We start from the raw sequence: 27,798 nt of genomic DNA, 5'->3' as shown, positions 1-27,798 counted from the left end.
ATTTATAAAAAACAAATCGTTAAAAAATACTCTAAATATCAAAAAATATATATATATAAAAATTTAGTACATTTTTTTTTGTATTTTACGTATTTATTAATTTTTTAAAATATTTTTTCACAAATATTTTACTATTTATATACATTTAAGTAAAGTATATTTAAAAAAATTACTTAAAATTTAAAAAATATTTACTAAAAATAAAAAATATAAAAAATAAAAAACTCAATTTTTAAAATATTAAATTCAAAAAACTGAAACAAGGTATTTTTTATTTATTTATAAATTTATGTATTTATCATTTCCAAGTTATAATTTACCGAAAAATAAAAAAATGTTGATGGAACAGCTTGAAAGGGTTAATCTCTCTCTCTGTTTCAGGGCGACATCTCTACTCTGCGAAACCCAAATACCAATCTAAGATTCTCAACTGGCTCTCTTCGATTCTCGATCTCCAAGGTAAGACCTCTTGCTCATAATCTATCTACACCTTTTTATGTTTTCCCAATTTTAGGGCTTATTAATCCATTTGCAATAAATTTAGGTTCTAATTGATCAGAACTATCTCTTCCTTAATCAATTTTAGGGCATTATAAAGATACTTATTTAATTTCATTATTCTAATTTTCATACGAATTACATATGTAAAAATGAGTATGCATACGGACAAGTATTTGATTCGATATTTCACTGTATTGAACAATGGAGGAGTTGTATGAAATCTTAGAATGCACTTGGCTTCTCCTGTATGTGGATTTTAAAGCTATAAATTACATACTAGCCTAGTTATGATCTTCCACTTATAACTGTAGCTTCATAATTTACACCCATTTCAGGATCTGTTTGGTTTGGAATTCTCAAAAGCTTTTAATCGATTTTTTTTTTTTAATTTTTTTCTTGAATTTTTAAAAATATTTTAATCAATTCTTTAGTTTTTAGATTCAATTTGGTTTGGGAATAACTTATTTTTTAAACTTTTTGGCTAATATATGAGGTGAAAAAAATTAGTATATTTGAGATATTTTCTGGCTTTTTACCAAAAAAAAAATGCAAAAAAGTAGATAGGAAAGGAAATTTTTAACTTTTTTTGTATAGTTCTTTGGCTTTACGGCCTTTTTTTAGTGTAACTTTTTTTTTTTGACTATTATTGTAACTTCCCAAACTTGCCTTCTTAAATCTAAATACATTTAAAAAATATGAAATTTGTGCAAAAATCTTTCAAAAATGATTGAATACAATAATTTAGTACATTTTTATATTTTGGTTGTATTCAGTTAAATTTTTTTAAAATTTTTTACTTTTTAAGTGTATCTAGATTAAGTGGATTTAGAAGTTTTAAAAAATTGATTAAAATGATTAGAAAATTCACTAAAAGAAAATATATATATGAATTGAAAACTCATAAAATTGTTTTTGAAAACTCCAAAACAAATATAGTCAGGATTGTCTTTTTTTTTTCTCCCCACTTTTTTTTATCATGCTATGGAACTTAATAAATTATAACGTTTCTGGAATTATTACCCTGTTTGGTTTTGTTTTTAAAATCTGTATTTTGAAAATTTTAGAACTTTTCATATGATTTCTCTCTTTTTGGGGACAAAAATAAACACCAAGAAGATATTCTTGCCTCAAAAAAGAGAAAAAAAATCATATGAAAATGATGAATGTTTCTGATTTTTCATTTTTTTCACCAAATCAGTTTGTAGATTTTTTTTTTTTTTTTTTTGGAGAAGTTCAAAAAACAAAATCAAACAAAGTGAATAGCTTTGCCTTTTATTTTTGGATCAGGTAACTGATTTTTCTTTTCTTTTTCTTATTAGTGGTATTATTATTTTTCGTAATGAGAAAAGAAAAAACATTTTTATAATGATTCAGGTCATGGCTGGGAAGAAAGTTATAGCTATATGTCAGTCAGGTGGTGAATTCGAAACCAATAACGATGGCTCATTGTCGTATAGAGGTGGGGATGCTCATGCTATGGAAATTGACGAGCATATGAAGTACAATGATTTTAAGATGGAAGTAGCAGAGATGTTTAACAGTAATGTTGGTACTATGTCTATCAAATATTTCCTCCCAGGCAACAAAAAGACACTTATCACAATCTCCAATGACAAGGACCTCGAACGCATGATCAAATTTCATGGTGAATCCAACAGCACTGATATATATGTCTTGACAGAAGAAGTAGTTGCCCCCGATGTCTCAAACATGTCTGCTAGTAGGTAGTCCCCTTTCTATCTAAACTCTTAACCAATATTACCAGAAAGAAATCCTAATTTACATTAGCGATTTATGTTTTGGTATACATTTCAAAACATGGTACACTTTTGTTCCAAAATGGTGAATTTAGCAATCCAAAGCTTTCCCAAATTTCCCCCCCAATATATTTCCTTACAGTTTTCTTATGAGGGTAGAAAATTAAATATAATGTACTAAAATTTAAGGAGACTGGATTTTTGACATTAAAAAAATGTAAAAAAAAATATCATAATGCGAATAGAAATATTTTTTTACAATATTAACTTGAAAAAAATAAGATACATTTTATTGAATGTTTATTTGGTAAAAGAAAATTGTTCTAGTAGTAGTATCTTACACTAGTATAATCTAGACAATTATACCCCTATCGTACCATATTTTCGAGTATGGTATGTACTACATTCCTGTTTCCTTTCCTGTTTTATGTACCGGAACGATTCACGTTCTAGGTAACATAGGTCTTAACATTAGATTTAATTGTTAGTGATTTTGGAGGTAATCATTTGATCTTGCAGGTCAAGTCGGACTACGTTGTCAGAAGCAGGGGTTCTAATTGATGCTCCTCTGAGTGTTGTGGATGACACAACCCAACCAGCTGAACTGCTAGATAATTCTTTTGTTATTCTTGATGATACTACCTGTGTTGATGCCCATATGGATATACCCATTGAAGTGCATCCACTTCTTACCTCTGTTGGTTCCATTGATGAGAACCATATTAAAGTTGCACAGCAATGGCAGAACAATATTACGGGTGTTGGCCAAAGATTCAATAGTGTTCATGAATTTCGTGAGACCCTACGTAAATATGCTATTGCAAATCAGTTCGCTTTTAAGTATAAGAAGAATGACAGTCATCGTGTGACTGTCAAATGCAAAGCTGAAGGTTGTCCATGGAGAATTCATGCATCAAGGTTATCGACTACTCAATTAATTTGTATTAAGAAAATGAATGCCACACATACATGTGAAGGGGCTGCTGTTACAACTGGGTATCAGGCAACAAGAAGTTGGGTTGCAAGTATCATCAAGGAGAAACTAAAAGTTCACCCAAATTACAAGCCAAAGGATATTGTCAATGACATTAAACAGGAATATGGAATTCAACTAAACTACTTTCAGGCATGGCGGGGAAAAGAGATTGCTAAGGAGCAGCTTCAGGGTTCATATAAGGAGGCGTATAATCAACTACCCTTTTACTGTGAGAAGATGATGGAGACAAATCCTGGTAGTGTAGCTACTTTTGCCACTAACAACGACTCAAGCTTTCATCGCTTGTTTGTATCATTTCATGCCTCTTTATATGGTTTCCAGCAGGGTTGTCGGCCTCTACTTTTCCTTGATAGCACCCCCTTAAAGTCAAAATATCAAGGCACATTGTTGGCGGCAACAGCTGCGGATGGCGATGATGGAGTTTTTCCTGTTGCTTTTGCAGTAGTCGATGCAGAAACTGACGATAACTGGTGTTGGTTTTTGCTACAACTGAAATCTGCATTGTCAGTGGCTCAGAGCATAACATTTGTGGCAGATAGAGAGAAGGGACTAAGGGAGTCAATTGCTGACATATTTCGTGATGTGGATGTTCACCATGGCTACTGTATACACTATCTTTCAGAACAACTTCTCAGAGATGTGAAAGGTCAATTTTCTCACGAAGTGAAGCGGCTTATGGTTGAGGATGTCTATGCTGCCGCATATGCACCTAGATCTGTAGGTTTCCAGAGTTGTGTCGAAAGCATTAAAAGTATTTCACTAGAAGCTTATAATTGGGTCATACAAAGCAAGCCTGAGCACTGGGCAAATGCGTTCTTCCAGGGTGCGAGATATAACCATATGACATCAAACTTTGGAGAGCTGTTCTACAGTTGGGCATCAGATGCACATGAGTTACCAATAACCCAAATGGTTGATGCAATACGGGGTAAGGTTATGGAGTTGATTTATACAAGACGTGAGGATTCCAACCAATGGCTGACGAGGCTAACCCCATCCATGGAGGAAAAACTAGAAAAGGAAAGCCTAAAATCTTGTTCCCTTCAAGTGTCAATTTTAGCTGGTAACAGATTTGAGGTCCGTGGTGACTCCATCGAAGTTGTCGACCTTGATCAATGCGATTGCAGTTGCAAAGGGTGGCAGCTTACTGGTTTGCCATGCTGCCATGCCATTGCTGTCATCAGTTGGCTTGGTCGTAACCCATACGATTATTGTTCTAGATACTTCATGACTGATAGCTACAGGTTAACATACTCAGAGTCAATACATCCTGTTCCAAATGTAGAGAGGCCTATGCAGAAGGAATCTTCTCAGAGCCTGGTGACTGTAACCCCTCCTCTCACTCGTCGTCCACCAGGACGGCCTTCTACTAAGCGATTTGGATCACAAGAAGTGGTCAGACGTCAACTCCAATGCAGTAGATGCAAGGGTACCGGGCACAACAAGTCAACTTGCAAAGAGTTTTTGTTAGGGTGCTGAATTATGTAATGTAAGTATATATCTTTTTGTCAATTTATAAATTTTCCCCCAGTTTGTTGAACTTTGTTTATGTATATATTTCAGGTCTGTGGCAGTAGAATTTAGTTGCATGGAAATTTTGGTCCATCCTCCTACATTATTTTCTGCTGTTTTTGCTGATTATTACATGAATATAAATTCTATTCTTGACCTTTGTGAATTTAGATTTATGGCTTGCCCAAATATATGCTGCTCTTCTAGTTTGTAGGAATGTGCATGAACTCCTGATTTCTTCTGGTCTTAATTTTTGAGTTAACTAACATCTCAATTTATTGTTTTGACTTTTGAGCATTTGCACATCTAATCAGCACCGTTCCTGTCACTTTTTTTTTACACACACGTGACATTGATTCTGATTATTTGGTTGATGTTTATGACATGTTTGTATGCCACTGGCTACAATTTAACTATTGAATAATTGTACAGACTTCCTGAAATGCAGCAAGATTCTAGGGTTACCACCCCACTACCCCCTACCCCCGCCCTCTTTTAATAAGCTATGCATCAACATCAGTAAGAAAGATGTAGCATAGCAGATCTGTTGTGTAGACCACATGGCATGCCTATGCTGCTCCAAGGCTTGTCTACTAGATTGGCATTAGTTAGAAGAAAAAATGAAGCCTCATTGATTGGATGATCCTGTATTGATCATTGAGTGCAATTTTTAGATCAATCGACACATATATCTTCCAAAAGCTAAAAAAGTTAAACTGAAACAAATATATAATTTTTTAAAAAAAAGGATAAAAATAAAGGGATTTTTTTTTTTTTCCCTCTGTGTGAAGAAGAAGACTGACTTGAGATTCAGATGTGATCCAGAAAAATCATTTTGGGATTGTGGTTTCGGGACCCTGGTGTTCTGAAATCTCATAATAATCCACCAATATGCAAAATGGGTTAGCCAGCGGGGGATTGTGAATTTGTGATGCAACCAATCATCATTTGGGTTGTTCCTGTCAGAATAACGGGTGCTGTTGACCCATTCTTGATAATTTAAATAATTCATATTATAAATTTTTTTTGAGAAGTCTATTCTTAAAAAAAAAAAAAAAAATTCAAATTCAAATTGATCAAATAATTATAATCACATTATTATTTTATGTTTTTTTAAAATAATGAACATAAAATAATAAATGGTCTCTTTTAAAATTATAATTTTTATTAATAACAAATGTAATCTAATCATCTGGTTATTTTTGTCCAAATAATTTGATTTTTTGTGAATAATTTTCTTGACAAGTTTTATAACATGAGTAGCTCGAATTATCCAAATAGACTCTATAGTGAGCCAATGAGAAATCAACAGTATCCATACTTTCAATGGGAGAGGAACCTCTCCCATTATAATTGTGTATTTATCACGTTCAAGAAAATTAGGGACTTACATATAGATCCTAATAGGTAGATTAATTATTCAATAAATTTTATGATAATTAATGATATTTTTCATCAAATATTATTAAAAACGTCACTAATTGTTAATTTTCAGTGACATTTTAAAAATTTTGTTACAAAAATGTTACTAATTATAAGTTTTAGCAACATTTTTAAAAAATCATCATAAAAAATTACTAATTTTTTACTTTTAGTGACAATTTAAAAAATTCGTTAAAAAAATTACTAATTGTAAGTTTTAACGACAATTTATAAAAACTGTAACAAAAGAAAGTCATTATTTATCAATTTTTAGCCTAACAAAAAATATCACAAGATTATTTTTAGTAAAAATTTTATTATAACTTATTTTTAATAGGATTTACTAATTAAGTCCAACTATAAAAACTTATTGATAATTTGCCAAGAAAATGAACCCGAAGGGCCACAACATGTCATGTGCCTCGTTTGTATCTTTCTTTAATTTGAATTCTACTTCATACAAGTAGTTTTTTGAATTTTTTGAATTATTTTTCAGTGGATAAATGTTGTGAGGACTCGTCAAATTGAATTTGAGCCATAAAACGGACATGTAAAGAATTCATGACATTGCTTCTCCTTCTAGACTTCTATTCCCCTACCATTGTGTAAAATAAAATAAAAAAAAATCGCTTTGCTCCTTCAAATTATAGCAATTATTAATTTATAGTGAGTTTTTAATTTAATAATTATTTTAATAATTTTGTTTTTATTTATTTATTTATTTATTTATTTATTATTATTATTATTATTATTAGGGTTTAGAGGAATAGAAACAACATGTATGCGATGAAAAATAGATTAAAAATTAAAAGATTGATCAAACTTGAACAATCAGTCTAATTTTATCAATTTTTTTTACACCCCTATTTGAGAGAACAAAATGATTTTTTTTTTAAATAGAAGAAATTATAAGAAAAAAAAATTAAATCAAATTTTGATCTCGCTAACAAATCCAATCTTAACTTTTAAATTATTTCATTTTAAACTTTGAACTTTTAAAATAGTATTAATTTTAACCATCCGTTCGTATAACTAACAAACAATGAACAATTTAATCACTTTTTCTCCTTTCATTACGGTTGACAATCGTCTCTTATTATTACCATCGTCTATCACCACCGCTCATCTTTCCTAATGTCATCATTTTTTTCATGTCCACTGCTTCTCTTTCCTTTTGCCTACCTCACTACCACCCCTCTTTTTACTTTCTCAGTCTATAGCAACTGTTGTCATCCAGTATCACCAATAGAAAGTGATTAAATTGACTAAATTACCTATGTTTCATTAGTTATAATTAGAATTGAAGTTATTTTAAAAGTTAAGAGTTTAAATTAAAATAATTTAAAATTTAATTGTGTTATAAAGGACAAACTTAAAAAATTTCTTAAAAAATTATGTGCATTATGGGTGGACCTCAACTCTTTGATACTTCAAAATACAGTTGGCAAAGAACATACAAACGTTTTATTATTAGCTGTTCTGGACCAACCTAAAAGCGACATTTTTTAAAAGCTATACTATTTGTTGGTATTTTTTTTTATATAATAATACAAGAAAAAATATATAAAATAAATTAAATAGAAATAAATAATTCAAAACAATCCAATAATTGTAGACAATTAAATTAATTTTAATTTTAAGAGTTACTAGAATAAATTAAAATAAAAACTAAATTGTTTTTTCAAAAACTATTTATAAAAAATCTGTTTTAAGATTCACCACCTCCTGATGGATTCTGGAGCTACGCTAGTCAAAACCAACTAATGCAGAAACACTTTCTGAATAGTTTCGGCGAACTTGACAATGATTGTACTTTCTCTAACAAGAATAAAAAAAAGGGCTAGCAAAAGAAGATAGGAAAATTTTTCTTTGGTGAAAAAAAAATATCTCTAACTTTTTATCTCAAACACCATCTCTATTTTACATCAAAAACCTCACCAAAATATCCTCCCAAGTTGGAGGGGAAATACCACTATTTATACAAGTAAGGGAATCCCTAGCCATGAAGGTAATACATTAATAGGGACATCAAATGCCATTATCCAAGGCCATTAACCAAGGCTATCAACTCTAGCCATTAGGGCTAGAGTTACAAAGGTTGAAAACCTATGACCACTAATATGATCATCAACTCCATCATCAAAATATGAGAGTTATAAAGGACTAAACCTTCTATATTCTTAATATATACAAATAAATATGTATATAATAATATTTGAATAAACCAACTAGATGGATCACAAAATTGATATTAATGTTGGGTCACAATCCGATCCAAGCCCAATTTTCAAACATATGCATAAGCTAAGCCCAATACAATATATGTTAGCCCAAGCTCAAGATTAAGTATGTGTCCAAGTCTAAAACCAAACTCAGCACATGCACAAGCACAAGTCTAGACTCAGTCCAAATTAAGACTAAGTCCAAATTTAAGCTAAACTTTATTAATACCCACTTATGAGACAATTCTCATTCGCAACTCAATAGTTTCGACTCATTATTTTTTTTTTATTACAACCTTCTCATTTAAGAGAATACAAAACCATTCAAATCCATCTCAACAGCCTCATTTTAATTTCGAATTAAAATTATCCGAAAACTCATTATTTTTCAACACTATTTGTGTATCAAATAAATGTTTTATTATTAGTAGTTGTTTTGATTAATATTATTGAGCAATGCTACATCGCTCGAAAATAGGCCCCCCGAATCCCCCTATTTTTTTTTTTTTTTTTTTTTGTTTTTTGGTTGAATCAGAAACGAAGAAGAAGATGGAAAAAGAAGGAGGAGGGAGGAGGAGAGGGAGGTAGAGGGACTGGAGGAGGAGGAGGAGGAGGAGGAGGAGGGACTAGAGGGGGCCCAACAAATGGGGCAGGGGCGGAGGCGGAGGCGGGGGGCGGAGGCGGTAGAGGCAGGGGCTGCGAGGGGCGGGGCTGTGACGACGGACCTGCGGAGGCGACGGCGGAGGCGAGGCTGCAACGATCTGGCGGAGGCGTCGGCGAAGGCTGCGACGATCGGGTAGAGGGCTGCGACGGCTGAGACCTGCCTCCTCTTTCCCTCTCTTCTCTTTCCCCTCTCTTTCTCTCCTCTGTGATTTCGGGAGATTCGGAAAAAAAAAATTAAGAGGGACAAATCATTTTCCAATATTATTAATTGTTTTGGACCAACCCAAAAGAGACGTTTTTAAAAGCTATGTTGTTAGTACTATTTGTGCATTAAGTCGCCAAATGAGAAGTACGTTTGTAATTTGGATAGTACATATGATAGCATAATATCTGTAGTCTGTTGTACTGGTACTACTACTATTTCTTACTAGCACGTGTACAATGTACTACAACAATTGTCACAACAGCTTTATAAAACTCTGAATTCACACCCTATGAATCCATGGGAAATGTAAAAACAAAGCATATTATAAATTAGACCCGGATTCTCTTCAACTTTTTCTATTCTGTTATTATTCAGCAGTCGATTCAAAAGTTACAATATCAAAAGTTCTTTCTTTGATTCATTGGAAAAGTGATAAAAGGTAAGATTGAAGAGGCAGGATAGACGGGGACGAGACAGAGCATGAGATGAGATTTTCATCAACACACTTTTGACTGATAAAATATGTCGGTGCTCTTCTCTTGCACTGCCTCTTCCCTGGCTTTCCTCTCTCGTTCTTTCTCTCTGTCCCTTTTTCTATCTCTAATTCTTGTCCTATTTCTTTTCCTGTCTAAATAATAAATTGTTTATAAATAGTTTGAGTTTGACTTTGTTAGGTTTTATTTTCAATATCTATTTTTTTTAAAATAAAAGATTAGTTTGGTGAAGAAAAAGATTTTTTTTTTTTTTGAAAAAAAAAGCTTACTATTTTCAATTTTCATATGAATTTCTTTTTTATAAGCTAAAAATACCTTTTTTGTAATTATTTTCATCAAAGTAATTTAATATTTAAAATAAATATATAGATTTTGAAAATTAAACCAAAAAAGTAGATAATTTCTGCAACATTAGGGTTATCTAACTGTAATTTGCAAGCAATTATTCCACACCTCATGAGCATAGCCAAATGGTCTCCCGTTATAATTGTCAACGGTCAATGTAATACGGTTTATTTTTTTATACTGAGTGATTGAAAGATAACATGAGACGTGTTATTTCATACTTCTAAGACACTCAATAATTTACTTGCAATCGCATATTCTACTTTCACCGCATATTCTTATTTCACTTGCAAACTTAATTTGACAATAGATTCATGATTTTAACTATATTTATATTGCCACAATATTAGTAGGTCAATAGTTTTAATTATTATACTAGACTACTGCCTACAATATTGACTCAAATCTATCTAAATGCTCTCTCATGATCACTTAAACTACTGCCTAAGCTGACTGTAAAATATTTATAGTCCTTTCCTATTTTAGACCCTGCATAAAGATAGATTCATATTTTCCTCTTTTTTTTCTTTCTTTTTTTTTTTTTTTTTCGTATCGTTTGTATAGCTACTAGGGCACAAGATTATCCATTTTAAGGTTGAGTTTGATAATTATTTTTTTAATAATTTTTTATTTTCTTAAGATAAAGTTGTATAAATTGATAGTCTGACAAATACTTACAAGAATAATTTTTTTGGTCATTGGGAAAATTTAGGTAAGTTGATTTTTTTTTTTTTTTTTCTTAAGTTTTATACCCTTCTAGACTAGAGGAATTCGAAAATTTTTATTAAAAAAAAATTACAAATTTTAAAGATTTCTTAAAATGATAAAAAAAAAAAATTTAAGAAAAAAATTAACAATTTTAGCAATTGCCAAACAGAACAATTTGGCTTATTTATTTATTTTTCTTCTTATATAGTCAAAAAGTGGTTTAAAAGGCCATAGCCAAACATAGCCTAAATAAAAAACTCTAGGACATGCCCGTGACTCCACAGATATAAATTTAAATCAGTGAGGTAGTCCTACGATGCATGCTTTTGGGGTGGCTTTTTTTATGATTTTTTTGGTTAGTTTTTTTTTTTTTTTTTTTTTTTAGTGAACTTTTTTGAAAAAAAATACAATTTTGGGTTCTACTTGACCATACAAAATGGAAAAGTAAAAAGAAATTAAAAAATAGCTGACCATTTTTTTTTAATTTTTAGTGAACTTTTTTCTGATTTTTAATTTTTTTTTTTTTTTTAACTTTTTAGGTTGGTCTATATAAGATGAATTGAGAGAGAGAGAGAGAGAGTTTAAAAAAAATATATTAAAACAAAAAAAAAATTTGTGACTTTTTGCTGTTTGCCAAAAAACAGTTTTGTCCCTTCTAATTTGTGCATTGGAGATTGGTGAATGTAAATTGTAATTATAGGTGGAAGAACATTTCAGAGCTTATGGGATCCCAACTGCAGGAGAAGTTATTTGGTGGTCTAGCGCATGTCAGGTGGTGCTTCGGAATATTATAATTGATGAAGGGAGTGAGACTCATAATTTGATGTTATATCATGAAAGAATAACAGATGACATGAGATTTAATAATTGGTAAGAATATCATCACATTGTGACTCAATACCGCCTAATAATTTTTCCAAGTGCAGCCACCCAGTCACAACAAGAAGGACCGGAGATGTTGCTGTGCGGGGTGCGCAGCAACATCTGTTATGCGACAAAATAGGTTCATTTCGGGGTGTATTTTGATAATTTGAACCGTTCACATTTTAAAATATATCAAGTAGAATATGTTTGTAAAAAATTAAATTAATTAGATATCATTTACTCATTCATCCACTCACATTCTATCTATAAAAATAAATAATAATTATGATTTAAAGTATTAAAATGAATACAAATGTGAGTAGATGAATAGGTAAATGATATCCGATTAACTTAATTTTTTACAAGTATATTTTACTTGATATATTTTAAAATATGAACGGTTTAAATTATCAAAATAAACCTCAACATAGACCTATTTTACCGCACGACGGATGCTGCTGCCGCGCAGCTGCATCTCCAAATTCGTCACGAACAATGACATGTCAGAAACACAAAACTAGATGCTTACAAAGTCACACTTCTTGACCAAAGTCCCATTATTCAATTCCTTTTCATTGAACAATTAATCCAATCATGTACTACCACTTGTATATGTTTCTAATGGAAAAAGACAGGGACTCCCACTGGGTAGACCCCAGCACCCACACCCCCAATGGGTGCTGATTAGTCAATATTTTTTTTTTGTTTATTTATCAAATCACTAATCCTCACGTGTGAGGGGAAGGGTGGTCGGGTTGGGAGAAGAGTGAAGGGTGGTAGGGTTGGGAGAAGAGTGGAGGTCTCAATCAAAGTCCTTTCTGAATTAGGTAATTCATTCAAAAACTTGTAATTGCTCTGTATGTTACAGCTGTGATTATTAATATAATTTACCCTTTTTAATTAAGATTAATTTTAGTTTTATTCTCCTAAACTATAACCATTTTTTTAACTTCATTCTTAAATTATCAATTTTGTCTATTTAGTCTTAAAATTTCTGATTTCTATTTACATGGCCGAATTAGAGACAATTGTACAAATCAACATAAACAAACACCCATTAAATTGGTGATGAAGTGTATTTTGTTCAAAATAATAATAATAATAATAATAATAATAATAATAATAATAATAAATAAGCGTTCTATTGTAAAATTTAAATTGTTCAAATTTTGAAATATTTTTTTTTTCAATTAAATTAGGCTTTAATGTTTATTAATTTGTATAATCGTCTCAAATTGGACCATATGAATACCCAAAAAAAAAAAAAAAATAGAGACTAAATAGGAAAAATTGATAGTTTAAGAATGAATTTTAAAAAATTTAAAAAAAAAATTAGGGAATAAATTAACCATACAAAAAATTATGTTTTGTATTTAATCCTATAACATTGGCACAATCTAGTCAATTTAAATACTTATTTAATGATACAAGGACAAATAATTATTTTGATAAAAAAATTAAAATAAAATAATCATGTGCACATTCTTTTTATTAAAATTACACACTATGTATCACATGGCCAAAGTTATTAAATATTTTTCCTTACACATTAGCACTTGTTTATGATTTAGAGTTTGTAACACTCCCAAAATATTAACAATAAAAATTAAATGAAATTAGACAAACCATTATGCAATCCTACCTTAATCGACCAATTCCTCAATCCGTATTTCATTACAGGGAAAGAGTTCACAAAAGAAGTTTCTACCTACAATACATATTCACCCTCTAAAAAGATGAATCCATAATATGTGCAACTATTATAAGGAAACAAACAACATGAACAATGAAGTAAATACCCTGAGGTTACAAGTTCTATGGCTTAAGCCTGGTTATACAAAAAAGTTATCAACCAAAACACATCAAGCCCTTGGCTTGCATTAACATCACACAAAAGGGAGAGTGTCTTGCTCTCAACACACTCCACACCTTCAACTAGGCGGAATCACTGCATCCTTTCTTGCACAATTTTCACTAGGGATGAATACAAAACCCAGTAGAGATATCGTCACAAAGCATATATGTTTTAAGCAATCTTATAAAGTTATATAAATACGGTACCATTTTCATGATAAAACCCATGTAAATATTTCATTCAAGATTCATTATTATTATAAAACAAAAACAAAAATTAAAAAAAAAAAAAAAAGATTTAAACAATGAGATGGTAAATGCGACTCAAGTATTCCCTAGGGCTAATGTCTGCAAGTAGGCATATCAAGCACTACTAACCAGAGGGCTTAGGCATCCACGCGTGTGTTTCTGGTCTTACACCAAGGACACTCAGGCCAACTTAATTTCCATTCTACACCCCCTCACCAAACTTACCAAACATATTTACCCCGAAATATTTTATTTTACCACAATTGTTTTTCTCAAACCAAGAATTTACTTCAAAATTAAAATCACAAGTAAACAAAATTGAAAATAATGCAAATGAATCAATGAGAATTGACTAAACATAAATATCTTCTTTATACCGTATCACCAACATTCTCACATTTGTTCAAATAACACTTCCATGATTCAAATATTTCACAAAATCACAGCGAGTTTCAAATCCATGTGACATGATATTTCCACATATTCACAATCAATGTCCATCATTCAATTTTCCAATCATGCCAACATGTACATCCCTTGTTCCCATATAACTGTTCAATTAAAAATTTCATTTTTCCTTTCATAAATGCTTCGAGAATAAAACAATTTAGAAATTTTTCTTCAATTTCTCCAAAGATTGATCATCAATTTCACAAATATTACATCAATTTCACTTTTTCCCAAATTTTTCCAAAATCTAGGGTTTTATCAAAAAATGGGATTCTTCCTTTATTTTCAAAACATTACCAGCAAACATTCCCAAATAGTTCATAGTACACCCAAAATAATTTATCTTGGACTAAGTCACGAGAAATTGTGCATTTCTCTAGTATTTTTCTAGATTCAACATCTAAAAATCAATCTACATTAGAAAACATAGTGAATAGGACAAGGTATGCTAAAAACCATATATACATAACTCAAAAAACAACTTTACCTTAAGACCTTGAGAAGAAAGGGTGAGAAATTCCGAAACCAACAGGGTTAAAATCCGATCTCCACCATACACCACGTAGCCCTCGACGAGCTCTCCAAAATTAAAGAAAGCACCAAGATTGAAATCTTAATGGATAGTGAAAGATCAAGGAGTAACTGAAGTGAGTTGGAGGGTTTCTAGAGAGATGAGAGAAAAGAGAGTGAGAGTTAATGTAGAGAAAGAGTGTGAAGTGAAAAGTGATGAAAAAGTGAGTAAGGCTCAACTTTTGAAGTGATTTGACTCAATTTTCGGAGTTGACAGTCGACAGACCACTCGAGCGATCAATCTTACGCTCAAGCGAACAGTTTAATTTGAAAGATCGCTTGAGGGATGAAACTTGCGCTCGAGCGAAAAGCACTCACTCCCAGAAACTCCATTCCCCTTTGCAAAAGACCGCTCGAGCGATGAAGTCTTCGCTCGAGTGAAGACTTCGTGCTCCCAAAAGTTCAAAATGCAAACCAAAGTACTAGAAGGTTGAATTCACCGCTCGAGCGACCAAAAACCGCTCAAGCAATCTCAATCTAAAAGTGAGACTACGAACTACCAAAACATTGGCCAACCTTCCCGATTTCTCTCCAACAACCAAAAGTGCAAAAAACATCTCAAAATACACAAGGATGTACCTAACGGAACAACCACAAGGGAGAATGGATAACAACACAAGCCTCAAAAGGATTAACAATGAAGAAGACACACAAAAGGACAGAGATCACCACAAAGGAATTCGAGACACTACAGAGTTTGTTTGGCATAAACTAGATGCACTTACTTAGGTCATATCACCTTTCTATTTGTGTGCATATTTTTTCATAAAAAGTTAAAAAATGTACTTATTTAGATCATTACAAATAATATTTTAGATGTAAGACCAATGGCAATGATAAGTAGAGGCGACATGAGCAGGGTTGGCCGAATCAAGAAGGGCCCATATTACATAATAAAATTTGAAACTATTTTTAAAATTTAGTCCGGCACAATTTGGGATCGGACTTATAATTTATTTTCAAATTCATCTATCAATAAAATTAAAAAAATAAATTTACGAGGCGATCCTATGGATCAAATTTAATACTCAACAAGCCCTACTCCAAATTTATAGTTTTATAAAGAAAGTATAACTAAGTTCATTAATAAGTATAATTTAATTGGGCTATAAAAAATTTTAAAAAAAAAAGTGTGGCAGAGTCATAATTTTTTTAAACTCAAATACATTTTTTGAGTTTTTTTTTTTAAATTTTAAATTTTAAATTTTTTTATCTTTAGTGAAAAAAAAAAAATCATGCTTCACTAATTATTTTTTAAAATTTTTAGATATACTTAATCTAAATACACCTAAAAAAGTAAAATTTGTGAAGAAAAATGAAAAAAAAAAAGAAAAGAAAAAACTAAAAAAAGAAAAAGAAAAAGGTCAAAAATTAAAGCCAAAAAAATGATACATTTTTCATTATTTTTTTAAAAAAATTTCTTTCATAAATATCTTAGTTTGTAGGTGTATTTGAATGAAATATTAAAAAATAAATAGAGTTTATTGAAGACCAAAAAAAAAAAAAACACCCAAAAACAATTTTAAAAAATTAAACTAAACAGATCTAATAAGTGTATTTTCAATAAAAAATAAATAAGTAATTATTAATAATTTTTGTTACATATGTACTTTCTAAATGCAATTCTGAAATTTTTTTCATATTAGTGTCTCCATACCATTTTTCCTAAACTATGTTACCATAATTGCAATGTAATATTATTTGATAATAATATTAATTTTGCTCATTTTGCTATACGTAAACTGTGTAATCCTATATGTATATATAATTACTTTGGCTTATTAATTTTGCTATACGTAAATTTAATCATGATTGATTTTTAAAATCTGGTAGAATACATTTTTCCCCTCATGTATAACTTGTTGCTAGTAAATAAATTTAAGGCATTTAAAAGTGTACAAACACAGTTATAGCCTGGAAAAAAAAATAGTAGCAGTATGTTATAATAAGAAAAATTAAAATACTTGTTGTCAAAAAAAATATAGACACATAAAATATTTTTAATTTTTAAATATTAACACACAGGTGAGAGGGTAATTTTTGGGAAAAATTGGGCCGAGCTGAGAGTTGGGCTTTGAGGCCCAAAACGCGAAGGACTAAGTAAGAAGGCCGTAAAGGATACTCCGGCCCAGAGAGCAATGTTACTCCGGCTGGGAGAAGTAAATGTTACTTCGGCTCATGGATGTAAAGCTACTCCGGCCTTGGGAAGACAAAGTTACTTCGGCCCAAGAAAGAGTAAAACTACTCCGGTCTGGAGGCAACTCACAGTTAGGCCGATCTCAGAGTTAGTCCGGTCGCGACTTACAAATGGTTAGGTCGGTCAGAACTTGTTACTTGGAAGTCTGATCTAAGCGCATCAAGGTTGAACAGGGCAGCCGAAGTAAAGATTTGGAGGAGAGGACCGAGCTAAGGATAGTTCGGCCTTCTGTGACTCGATATAGCCAAGTTTACTTCGGTCGAAAGGAAGTTCGGCCGTAAAGAAAACCATCCCACTTGGTTTGAGCAGTGGGGGAGGGTGTAAAAGGATAAGCATTATCCTTAAGAGATTGAATCCTAGGAGGACTCTGTATGGAGAAATACAAGTCCTACTAGGATTATGCCATATGAAACTTATAAAAGCTCACAAGCATCACCTTGGAGGAGGTAATTGAACACAATCTTTCTGAAAACTTAGAGCTTTGTCTATTTGTCAAGTTTTCTGACTTAGGCATCGGAGAGGTTTCCGGCACACACCCGCCGGCTAGCTCACGTTTGTGTTTTCAGGTGACAAAGCGACGTCGTACGGAGGAGCGTGGACTTGGTCAACAGGATTATACGTAAATTTAATCATGATTGATTTTTAAAATCTGGTAGAATACATTTTTCCCCTCATGTATAACTTGTTGCTAGTAAATAAATTTAAGGCATTTAAAAGTGTACAAACACAGTTATAGCCTGGAAAAAAAAATAGTAGCAGTATGTTATAATAAGAAAAATTAAAATACTTGTTGTCAAAAAAAATATAGACACATAAAATATTTTTAATTTTTAAATATTAACACACAGGTATCTTCTTTACATATTGAATTATCACAAACTCTCCATCATATTTCTACAGAAAAGGAAGAAGGAATTTTAATCTTTCCTTTAGAATTTTTGTAAGAGATAATAGGTTTGGACAAATTAAGAAAGATTTCCTTTTAACTTTCCTTTTGAAAAACTTAAATTATGGAATAATTAGTACTTTTATAGTTATTACATTAATGTGTTAGCGAATAGTATTTTTTCAATTATTTTTTAATTCAAAAATTAAAAAATTTAGTTTAAAGTTTTGGAGCTCCGATAATGCTCATCACAAAAAGTCACTTTGCTATAATATATAATATAGAAGTATATATGGATACTGTTTTTCTGAATAAAATTTTGAATAACTCATCTAAAATTATTGTGACCATACATTTATCAAATGTTGTTACCATATCATGCATGTCATTTTATTAGTGTAATCGGTCCCTCTGTATATGTTTGTTATAAATGTGGTAATAAGACATCACGTGATAAATAAAAGGGAATTTTTTTTTAAGGTCCCTGGTATTAAGATTTTATAACATAAAGGATATCCAATATTTTTATAATGTCTAAGGTCCCTCAAATCAAACCAGAAAAAATTCAATCCAGAGAAATTCTCTAGTCTAAGTCAGAGGAAATTCATTTCAGAGTCCAGAGAAATTCGGAAGAATTTCTTCCCCAAGAAAATCACCTCTTTCCAGAGAATAACACTACTACTTGACTGTGAGAACAAATTAGCAATTCTTTTTCTTAACAACCAAACAGATAACATCAATCAAATAACCCAAAATTTTTTTTAAAAAAAATGAAACAACTGAGAGGGAGAGAGAGAGAGAGAGAGAGAGAGAAAAGCCAAAGAAAATTCAATTCAGAGAAATTCTCTGGTCACACTACAACAAAAAACACTTTTAGCGACCTGTTTTTTAGTCACCAAAAGTGTAATTTTGATTGCTGAAAGTATCCGCGACATGAACAAAATTGGTCGCTGAAGCCCTGTCACTAAGTGCTTCGACGACCAAATCAATTTTGGTTGCCTTTATAAATAAATTGGCGACCAAATATTTCGGTCGCCAAAAGACTAAAATTTCGTCGCCATAAATTAACATTTAGTCACTAAAGTAGCCTTCAGCTGATGACATGTTAAGTTTCAGCGACATATAAATGTGTCGCTAAAAATATCTTTCAGTGACTAAAAGAATTGGTTGTTGAATGTTAAAACTTTTGGCGACCAATCAAGTTTTGGGTTGCTAAAAAAATTATGGACACATACTTTCAGCAACATAAATAAAATGTCACCAAAAGTAAATTTACAACTAAAAAAATCTATCACCAAAAATTCATTATTTATAAATTTTTTTTAACAATTTCCCTGTTCAATACATAATTCAAAAACCTATAAATATAAGCAAAATATAATTCAAATTAACAAACTTGTGCAAAGCATCCAAAATATAAACTTAATTCAAAAGTAGAACCATATTAAATATAAACATATCAAATCCAAAACATCTAATTTAAGTACAAATCTCTTACAATCCCAAACTTCAAACATGTAATGCCTAAAAACCTTTTAAGCTTGCAAATTCATAACAAAAACCTATGACAAAATATATCCAAAAATTCAAAATGTAATCCTTTGATGCTCCCCGAACTATATTTCATCCATTGCCAATCTGTCAAACATATGAAAAAAACTTCAAACATGTAATTCCAAAAAACCTTCCAAGCTTGCAAATTCATAACAAAAACCTATGACAAAATATATCCAAAATTCAAAATGTAATCATTTGATGCTCCCCGAACTATATTCCATCCATTGCCAATCTGTCAAACATATGAAAAAAAAAAATTATAATGTTAAAATGTTAATAATCAAGGTCTTGGTCTAAAAACATTGGTTTCACATTATAGATGAACAAATTGAGAGCAAGTTTTCCTACGGTGAATTACAAAATTTCAATATACCAAAATCAAAAAGTAACACATGATTCACCAGTTAAACTTGGCATATATGAACTAATTACAAGAAATATCTCTATAAATTTGTAAATCAGTCACATATTATCCAACCAAAACCTAGCTCAAATTATGTCATTATGGAATACTGATGAAATCCAATTTCAAGGTTCCAAAACAAGAGCAAATATCAATTGAGTAGGAGCTACCACTGGAATGAGATGTAATCCAAAGTGCTAACTTTACTTTCATGACTAAATTGAAATCAGAAGGGCCTAAATCATAAACTTGAGGTTGCTTTTACTTACATTTAAGGTCAAAAAGTTCCTCAAATAAAAACTAGAATGAATATGAATAGTTTGCTAGTATTGTGCCCACAAATCATACTTTACTGCCGATGATATTTAGTGATAATTAGTTGTCTGATATTGCAAAGGTAAATTATGAGATGTGTGACATTTCTAGTATAGCATTATAGTGTTCTTAGGAAACATAATAAGAGTTTAACATTAGGATAATGAAATTAAAACATATCTTTGGTCCCTAGATTAAAACAAAATATAGCAGCAATCTCAAAAACGTAGAGATAATAAATCATCCTTTCTTTGAAACTCTCATTCCTAAACTCTAGTTCCTTCCTAAACTCTCATTTTCTTTTCTCTAGTTCCTCTCAAAACCCACACATCCCACCATACAAACCAACTAGCATTAAACCTACAATAGCCATCACGGCCAATAGAGAGATAGTAGCCATACCTATATGGAATTAAATCATCCAAGCAGTTCTTTGCAGATTAAGAAGATGAGATCTAACAAGTCCAAGGAGTTCTTTGTAGAGCTCAAGCTCTTGTGCAAGATATATCAAAAACCATAGTTCAACAATAAAGAAAAAAATAAAAAAATAAAATCTACTAACAGAACTTGAACTTTGTACAAAAATTGGTTCATAGGTCTCATGAGAGCATCTATTTTTTGTTGTCAAATTTCAAATTCCCTAACTCTTAAGAGAGATGGTTTCCTTGGGAGCCCACTATAGAAATCAAAAACTGGAACTACTGAGGCAGCTGTTGGTTAACTGCTTGCATTTGGCACCACTGCAGCTCTTGAAGCCTATGACGGTGCAGCGGCATTTGAAGCAGCACCTGTATTTTGATGAATAAACCTTGGGCGCAACATCATGAAAGAACGAATAGCAACCTTGGTGCATACTGAGCCATTTTGGCCAGTCAAAAACAGGATTTATAACTATGATCTTGATAACATGTCCATCATACAGTGAAAAATGTTTCTATAATTGATACAAGTCATATTAGAGAGAAAGAGAGAGACAGAGAGAGTAATGAATGGGATTGTTAGGGCAATTTATCAAGACAAACAATTCAATCTCAAAAGTTTTCTGATGCATTGGAATAATGCATTTTTAAATGTTAAATCAAGTCCTCCAACTTCGTACCGAAAAACATTTCTAAATTGAGAATCCAATGCTATCATATGGTTAAAATATACAAAATGTTGTTAAAAAATAAAATAAAATAAAAAGGGAAAATAAAAGGGCCTACAATTGAAGATGCATGCATCTACATCACACACAAGTCGAATACATAATTTAAATAGATACAACATTATACGATAATAAATTTTACCTTTAATAATGGATCCTTGGCCAATTGTAAAGCTGAATGAATGGCTTCTGCCCTGGGTCCTTTGTGCTATTTAGAAAACAAATGTGTGTGTGTGTGTGTGTGTGTGTGTGTGTGTGTGTGTGTGTGTGTGTGTGAGTGAGAGAGAGAGAGAGAGAGAGAGAGAGAGAAAAGAGAGAGAGCAAAAAGCCAAGTTAAGGTAAAGCAAGCCCACAAAAACTCAACCTTCAAAAACTAGCTAAGAAAATCTAAAAACATATAACAGATCTTTTATGAAACTGAAAAGGCACAGTTTGACAAATTTAGGGGGGAAAAGAGAGAGAGAAACCTAAGGGACTCTTATAATTTCACAAGGGACCTTCATATGCTTGCGAGCATCTTGGGCCCCTTCGTAAGACATCCAATCTTCGTAGCCATATATAAATGTCGTTGGCACTTTCCATTCGGATGCACTGCACCCCAAAGGAATGAGATCATTATATAATAGTCACTCACTACCTTCCAACCCTTCCTAGGTGGGGAATTTAAATGCACTTTCATTTCTTTTTATTTACTTGCTAAAAAACACACTATTGTTTCTACATGATGAATTCATGCCATTTGGCAGCAATTATCTTTTACAAATCCATTAAACAAGTTTAGGAGGAGAATCACCGCACCTTTCTAAAAGAGGCACCCGAGTAAATGCTCCAAATGCAAATATATATTTTAAACACAGCTCTCCACTGGCTTTGGCCACCAATGTGTGGTACACATATTCTTCAATTGAAATAGCAACTATTAGATTATTGTAGTCAAAATGTGCCACAGACAAAAAGTTAAACCATTTAAATACCTGACAGTAATTTGGACTCCTCTTCATTCAAAACTTGGCCAGTTGAATATGAACCAAATCTAGCACTAGTATACTTGCGGAACATATCTGGACCAAAGGGGCCAACACCTCTGCATAAAAAGACCGCCAAAAGGCAACAGAACAGATAAGTTCAACTTGATATAATTCATTGTCCTGGAACTAAGTGCAACATGTGAACTAAGAGCATTCAACAAATGCAAAAACAGGTGCTGATACCCAAAGTAGAACAGGGGGAAAAACTAAAAACCCAAGCGCAGCATATAACAAGGAAATGTGAGTAACATGCATAACTCAAATCCACTCCTCCACTAAATGGTATATGGCATAAACAATTACAGATTACAAGTTTGAGATTTGTATACACATTCATGAAGAAACATGCCAAAAAGGAGAGAATTATCTTCAATTAGTTTGACAGATATAGTAAATCGACTCCATAACCATCAGGGGTAAGAATGAGATTTGCAACAGATTAGTAATAATAATACCATGTTTTTCAAAGTGTTCATTATAAATCACAACCCAACACCAACAACAACACCAACACCAACCACATACTCAAACTGTATAGATTTACAGATTGTTAGGTCAATAAATAGCCAACCATGACGCACCAATAAACTACCATTTTACTGCCAATATATGTCAAGAGGGAAAATTCAAAAAGAAAAGGAAACCATAACTACAGAGATCTACTGCTAGTGTCAATAAAGATCCATTGCAGGTTTTTCTCTAATAACTCAAAAAAAAAATGCTTATACAAATTTTACATATTGCACAAGATCTTAGCATTTTTTTTAAAAAAGTAAGTGACTAAAGTATTTCCATACCACTGTCTTTAGACAAAATGTTGATATTAGCATAAAAAAAAGCTTAATTGAAATCTCTTCACAAAGTGTTCCATTCTCTAAGATACCTAAGATGACTAACCATGAACCTCAAGCTGTTGACATACATCAACAAATAGATATAGTTCAGTTTGACGCATATTTCGACAAAATCTGATCATGGTGCATTAACTATCTCTCGCATATTTGGATTTCTTAAGAGGGAGGAGGTAATCTACATTAACAGATCAACTATTTACAACATAAAACAGAATGAAGGTAATCACACATGCAATTATAGCTGAAGCTCTACTGATTTGGAGTCACTACTAGACATATAGTTCATCTAGGTCACACAACAGATCTAATACATATCAAAAATAAAATAAAAATTAGTTTATTTCACCTCTGTAACTTTAAAAATTGGTTTAAGAAAATACATTCAGAATATCATTTGGCCCAGATGAGAGAAGAGGGCATCGACCCAAAGAAGAGGGCATCGATCTGCCGCCCAGCGCTGCTGCTACCCAGCGGTGTTGTGCCATTGGCATCCGACGGCTCGAGAAAGCAAGAGGGAAAGGGACTACATTCAACATATCAGAGATAGAGAAGAGAAGAGGGGATCGACCCAAAAAGAGGGTGCGATCTGCCGCCGTGCAGTGCTGCTGTCAACAGCGCTCCGGTGCCTTTCACATTCGGTGATGCAGCAGAGCAAGAGGGAGAAGGGGAAAGAGAGAGAGAAGAAGAAGAAAAGAAGAAGACATTACCTGGATCGACCCGTGTGTGCCGTTCAGATGGAGTGAGAAAGTGAGAAGGAAAGTGATGATCAATTGTTTGTTTATTCACTCAGTCAATTATTTTTGGCAATAAAAAATTACGGTAAAAACAAATAATTTATTGGCAACCAAATAAATTTGGTTGCCATAAATATTATTTAAATTTTTGGCGACCAAATTATACTTGTCACCAAATACATATAATTGGCGACTAAAATTTTTGTCGCTAAAAATTAATTTGGTCGCCAAATTATTTTTAGTGCTCCCGCCCAAAAAAATCACTTGGCGCCAAACTCAATAGTGACCAAAATTTTAAATTCGTCGCCAAAAGTTTAGTTTTTAGTGACCACAACTATTCTGTCGCCAATGATGTATCTTTAGCAACTAAATTTTTGTTTGGTTGCTAAAAAGCGTCGCCAAAAATGTTTTTTGTTGTAGTGCCAATCCAGAGAAATTCTCTGGTCCAAGCAAGAGAAAATTCAATCCAGAGTTCAGAGAAATTCTCTGGTCCAAAGAATTTCTAGAGAAATTCTTCCCAGAGAAAATCACCTCTTTCCAGAGAATAGCACCACTACTTGACTATGAGAACAAATTATCAATTCTTTTTCTCAACAACCAAACAGATAACATCAATCAAATAACACCCTCCCAAAAAAAAAAAAAACTGAAAGGGAGAGGGAGAGAGAGAGAGAGAGAGAAGCCAGAGAAAATTCAATCCAGAGAAATTCTCTAGTCCAAGCTCAAAATTCAATCAAGAGTCCAGAGAAATTCTTTGGTCCACAGAATTTCTCCATAGAGAAAATCACTTCTTTCTAGAGAATAACACCACTACTTGATTGTGAGAAGAAATTAGCAATTCTTTTTCTCAACAACCAAACAAATAACATCAATCAAATAACCCCTCCCAAAAAAAACAACTGAGAGGGAAAGAGAGAGAGAGAGAGAGAGAGAGAGAGAGACCTGCTTAAGATTAGGTCGAGGCAAATTGGACATGCCAAAGAACTTGATCGCGTCGTTTCCAATAATACGTCCATCGCCATATGAGTTTATCAATAAGAATCAATTTAGGGGAAAAAATCACTTCAGAGAGAGAGAGATTGATTCACACAAACCAACCTGAATTGGAGTAAATGAACCATTCTTCATAGATCTTCTGGTGCTCTTTGGAGCACTTACAAATCAGAGATGAATCTATCTCCATTCTCAAATCAAAAAATTATTATAAAAAATAATAAAAAAAAAGATTTGGAAATGGATTAAATTGACCGGGTTTTTGAAATTGCGAATATATTTTGAAGTTTTGTTGTTTTGTTGTTTGGGGACATATCTGTTGGACCATTTTAATATCTTTTATTTATTTATTTATATATTTTGTTCATGAATCTTCTTTTTGTCTTGTTCATGAATCTTATCTTGTTCATGAATGAAGATTCATTGTTTTGGTATCTTTTTGTCTTGTTCATGAATGGAGTTTAATTAGAGTTCATGAACTTTGTGGTGAATTCATAATTGGATACACTCTCACTCTTCTCTAGGTTTATGGTCATTATTATTTTTTGGTGTATTTTGTAAAATCCTAGTGGTCTATTAATAGTTCCTCTCATCTACTCTTTTTTACACCAACACACCAACTATTTTCTATACAAGAGAGATTATTAACAAAGAAGGGTGTTTAACTTGGTGGAGCTTTGGGTTCACCATCTTGTGCAGAGTTGGCCTGAACCATGCGACAAGTGGTCGGACTGCTGTATCCTGGAGGGGACAAGTCATAGTTTTGTGACTGCTGCATTGGTATTTAGATTCTTCCTACCGCAGTGGGCTTGATCTCCTTAAAGAAAACGAGATGTCTGTGCCTCAGCCTGATCTATTTGTATCTCATTTCCTTTGCATTATTTATCAATAAAATATAATTTTTTCTAGTATTTTCACCAACAATTTTAAGGAGATCAAACATGGATCAAGTACCAGAAAAAATCAATGATGGAATTGGAGATCTCAACAAGCCTTTCAAGTTCAAGGGAGTTCATTTTAAGAGATAGAAAGGAAAAGTTCTTTTTTACCTTAGCCTTTTGAAAGTTGCATATGTTCTTACCGAGAAGAACCCAAACAAAATCCCAACCGAGGAGATGAATGATGAAGACTATGAGGCACATAAAGCAAAAGTGGCTTCTTATAATACAGATGAGTATAAATGTCGTTTTTATCTCTTAAATTGCCTTGCTGATCAATTTTATGATTACTATAACACCACTTACACTTCCGTAAAGAAAATTTGAAAAGCTTTACAGACTAAGTATGATACTGAAGAGGCAAGAACAAAAAAGTATGCAGCTAGCCACTTTTTTCGCTTCCAAATGGTGGATGGAAAATCTGTTGTGGAGCAAGCATAAGATTTCCAAATGATAGTTGCAGAAGTAAGATCTGAAGGCATCAAGATTGGTGACAACTTAGTGGTAGCAGGACTTGTTGACAAGCTACCGCCATCTTGGAGAGAATTCCAAAAGAGCATGCGTCACAAACAAAAAGAGACTTCCTTAGAGGCGTTAATCACTCGCATTCGAGTCGAAGAGGAGGCTAGAGGCCAAGATGCATTAATCACACAAGAGAGTAATGACAATTCTACCACAAAGGTAAACTTTGTTTCAGCAAATAATAACTTACCCAAAGGTCACTATTCCAAGAATGATTATTTGAAGCCTTATAAAAGGAATATGAAGAATTATGGTAAACCTCACAATAAATGGATTAATCCAAATAAGAACCAAGGTCCATCACCTCCACAAAATTTTGCATGCTTTGTCTGTGGCAAAAGTGGACATATTGCTCAAACTTGCAAATTTCGAAAACGTGCACTTGCCCCAAAAGCTAACGTTATTTAGGAGTCATTTGTGGCAATGATTACAGACATTTGCATGGTTAATTATGTGGACGATTGGTGGACAGATTTTGGTGCTAATAGACATGTTTGCTATGATCAAGCTTGGTTCAAGGTGTATACTCCCTTTGATGATGAGAAAACAATTATGCTTGGTGACTCTAGTCTAACCAAGATACTTGGGAGTAGTGAGGTTGACTTTAAGTTCACCTCTAAACATGTGCTTACTTTAAAAGATGTGTTTTATACACCGTCCATGAGGAAGAATTTGATGTCAAGTTATTTGTTGAATAAGGCTGGTTTTAAGCAAACTATAGAATCTGATCAATGTGTGATTACCAAGAAGGGTATTTTTGTGGGTAAGGGTTATGCTTATGATGGGATGTTCAAATTGAATGTTGAGATTAATAAATCATCTACTAATTCGGTTTACATGTTGTCTTCTATTAATTTTTTGCATGCTCGCTTGTGTCATGTTAACAGTAAATATGTGGAAATCATGAATAGTTTAGGATTAATTCCTAAAGTGACAAAAAAAAATTGAGAAATATGAAGTTTGTAGTAAAGCAAAAATTACTAAGAGGCCTCATAAAAGTGTTAAAAAAAATACCGAATTGCTAGAATTATTTCATACTGATTTGTGTGAGTTTGAAAGAATTTTAACTCGGGGTGGTAATCGATATTTTATCACTTTTATTGATGATTTTTCAAAATACACAAAAAAAGTGATGCTTTTGAGAAATTTAAAAAATTCCTTCTTGAAGTGGAAAATCAATTTGGTAAAAAGATTAAGAGAATTAGAAGTGATAGAGGTCGGGAGTATGAATCTCTTGGATTCAACTCTTTTTTTCAGTCATTGGGAATTATTCATGGGACTACTCCACCATATTCACCTTCATCTAATGACGTAGCTGAAAGAAAAAATAGAACATTAATTGACTTGACGAATGCTATGCTTATCGATTCAGGTGCTCCCTCATATCTTTGGGGCGAGGCTATTTTGACTG

The 27,798-nt window shown here is 32.3% G+C and overlaps 1 protein-coding gene and 1 long non-coding RNA gene across 3 annotated transcripts; one reads left to right on the top strand and one right to left on the bottom strand.

Annotated features, from left to right (window-relative positions):
• Positions 1-313: 313 nt before the first annotated feature.
• On the top strand, positions 314-4,937 carry LOC114286329 (uncharacterized). 2 transcript variants are annotated; one of them, XM_028229499.2, is made up of 3 exons: positions 314-459; positions 1,876-2,225; positions 2,778-4,937. In XM_028229499.2, the coding sequence occupies exons 2-3, from the start codon at positions 1,879-1,881 to the stop codon at positions 4,732-4,734; spliced, it is 2,304 nt and encodes a 767-aa protein (XP_028085300.2). In that variant the 5' UTR covers positions 314-459; positions 1,876-1,878; the 3' UTR covers positions 4,735-4,937. The 2 variants fall into 2 exon arrangements, with proteins under 2 accessions (XP_028085300.2, XP_028085286.2); XM_028229485.2 differs by having other exon boundaries at positions 330-459; positions 1,821-2,225.
• A 14,376-nt stretch (positions 4,938-19,313) lies between these two features.
• On the bottom strand, positions 19,314-22,414 carry LOC114268419 (uncharacterized). Its single transcript, XR_014329291.1, has 3 exons — positions 22,117-22,414; positions 21,461-21,909; positions 19,314-19,685 (listed from the first exon to the last, which is right to left on the bottom strand). It is a non-coding gene; the product is annotated as an uncharacterized LOC114268419 (long non-coding RNA).
• Positions 22,415-27,798: the final 5,384 nt, after the last annotated feature.

This window comes from Camellia sinensis, chromosome 5, assembly GCF_055761805.1.
Source record: "Camellia sinensis isolate YWXY chromosome 5, ASM5576180v1, whole genome shotgun sequence".
Lineage (NCBI taxonomy): Eukaryota > Viridiplantae > Streptophyta > Magnoliopsida > Ericales > Theaceae > Camellia > Camellia sinensis.
This window is presented reverse-complemented; position numbering and strand designations above follow the sequence as displayed.

What these genes read in the sequence shown, in the direction of transcription:
- LOC114286329 (XM_028229485.2), top strand. Translation starts at nt 1,867, where the DNA reads ATGATTCAGGTCATGGCTGGGAAGAAAGTTATAGCTATATGTCAGTCA. An exon ending in TCAAACATGTCTGCTAGTAG is followed by an intron (nt 2,226 to 2,777) that starts GTAGTCCCCTTT and finishes TTGATCTTGCAG; the next exon opens with GTCAAGTCGGACTACGTTGT.